This window comes from Odontomachus brunneus, unplaced genomic scaffold (genome assembly GCF_010583005.1).
Source record: "Odontomachus brunneus isolate Ranch 3 - 2012 unplaced genomic scaffold, Obru_v1 Obru_scaffold_185, whole genome shotgun sequence".
Taxonomy (NCBI): domain Eukaryota; kingdom Metazoa; phylum Arthropoda; class Insecta; order Hymenoptera; family Formicidae; genus Odontomachus; species Odontomachus brunneus.
The window spans coordinates 425,917-426,849 of record NW_022639635.1 but is presented as its reverse complement, the minus strand read 5'-3'; the positions used below and the strand labels follow the sequence as shown (position 1 = coordinate 426,849).

The 933-nt window shown below is 31.6% G+C and overlaps 1 protein-coding gene across 1 annotated transcript in view; it reads right to left on the bottom strand.

Annotated features, from left to right (window-relative positions):
- Positions 1-474, bottom strand: part of LOC116851662 — a 933-nt gene extending 459 nt beyond the window's left edge. The window contains exon 1 of the mRNA XM_032831314.1: positions 16-474. Within this exon, the coding sequence (XP_032687205.1) occupies positions 16-346 (331 nt within the window). The 5' untranslated portion in view covers positions 347-474. The remainder of the gene's footprint in view (positions 1-15) is intronic.
- Positions 475-933: the final 459 nt, after the last annotated feature.

Below are 933 nucleotides of genomic sequence, written 5' to 3'. Positions count from 1 at the left end.
AATCTTCATAGATAGGTTTAACTACTGCTTGTACTTCCTTGGATAATGGGGCCTTCTCGTGGTGGAATTGGTCGAGCGTGCTCTTAGCTTCAGCCTGCCGCCATTTACACCAGCTACCTTCGCCTGCTGGACAGTTCTGGTGCTGAGGATTTTCATCGGTAGAGCATTTGTGGTAGAATGTGGCCCAAACTTCTTTCTTCATTTCTTCTAATGAATCGGGATGGCGACGAATGGCTAAGCCATAAAATTTTGTCATTTCAATAATTAGCTTGTCCGTTAGCTTGCCCTGACCTTTGCCACCAATACCTTTATTATTCTTTTTAGCATTTCGGAGTCGTGTTCCCATCCGTTTCTCAACATGCCCAACACACTCTTTTTTAATAACAAGAGAGTCATTACCATAAGGCTCAGCTTGTAAAATCCTGCCGAGCGCTCAGCTGCGTGCTTAAAACACCTTACCTTCTCACTGCTGTAACTTTTCAATGACTTTGAATTTTGGAAAATTACTTTGCCAGTATATTTTATGCATGCTCTAGATTAGATTTATGCAAAAAAAAATCGATTTTTTGAAGCCGTCACACGGGATGACCCCCTTAAAAGAAGAGAATAGATTCTTTTAAAATATATGTTTTAAAAAGTATGTAGAAAGTATATTTAAAAAATATTTACATGTTTTAAAAGTAAGTAAAATAAATTATTTTATAAATTTAAATACATTTTTTTCTGATAATAAAAGAAACTTTAATTTGAAACATAAAAAAATACTTTTAATATTAGAAAATAATTTATTCAGATTTATAAAATGATTTACTTGTATTTTATTTACTTTTAAAACAAGTAAATATTTATTTAAACGGTTTTTACATTTAAAGACTAATTTTCTCCTTGTAAAGAAATCATTTGTTTATTCTTATATATATATATATATATATA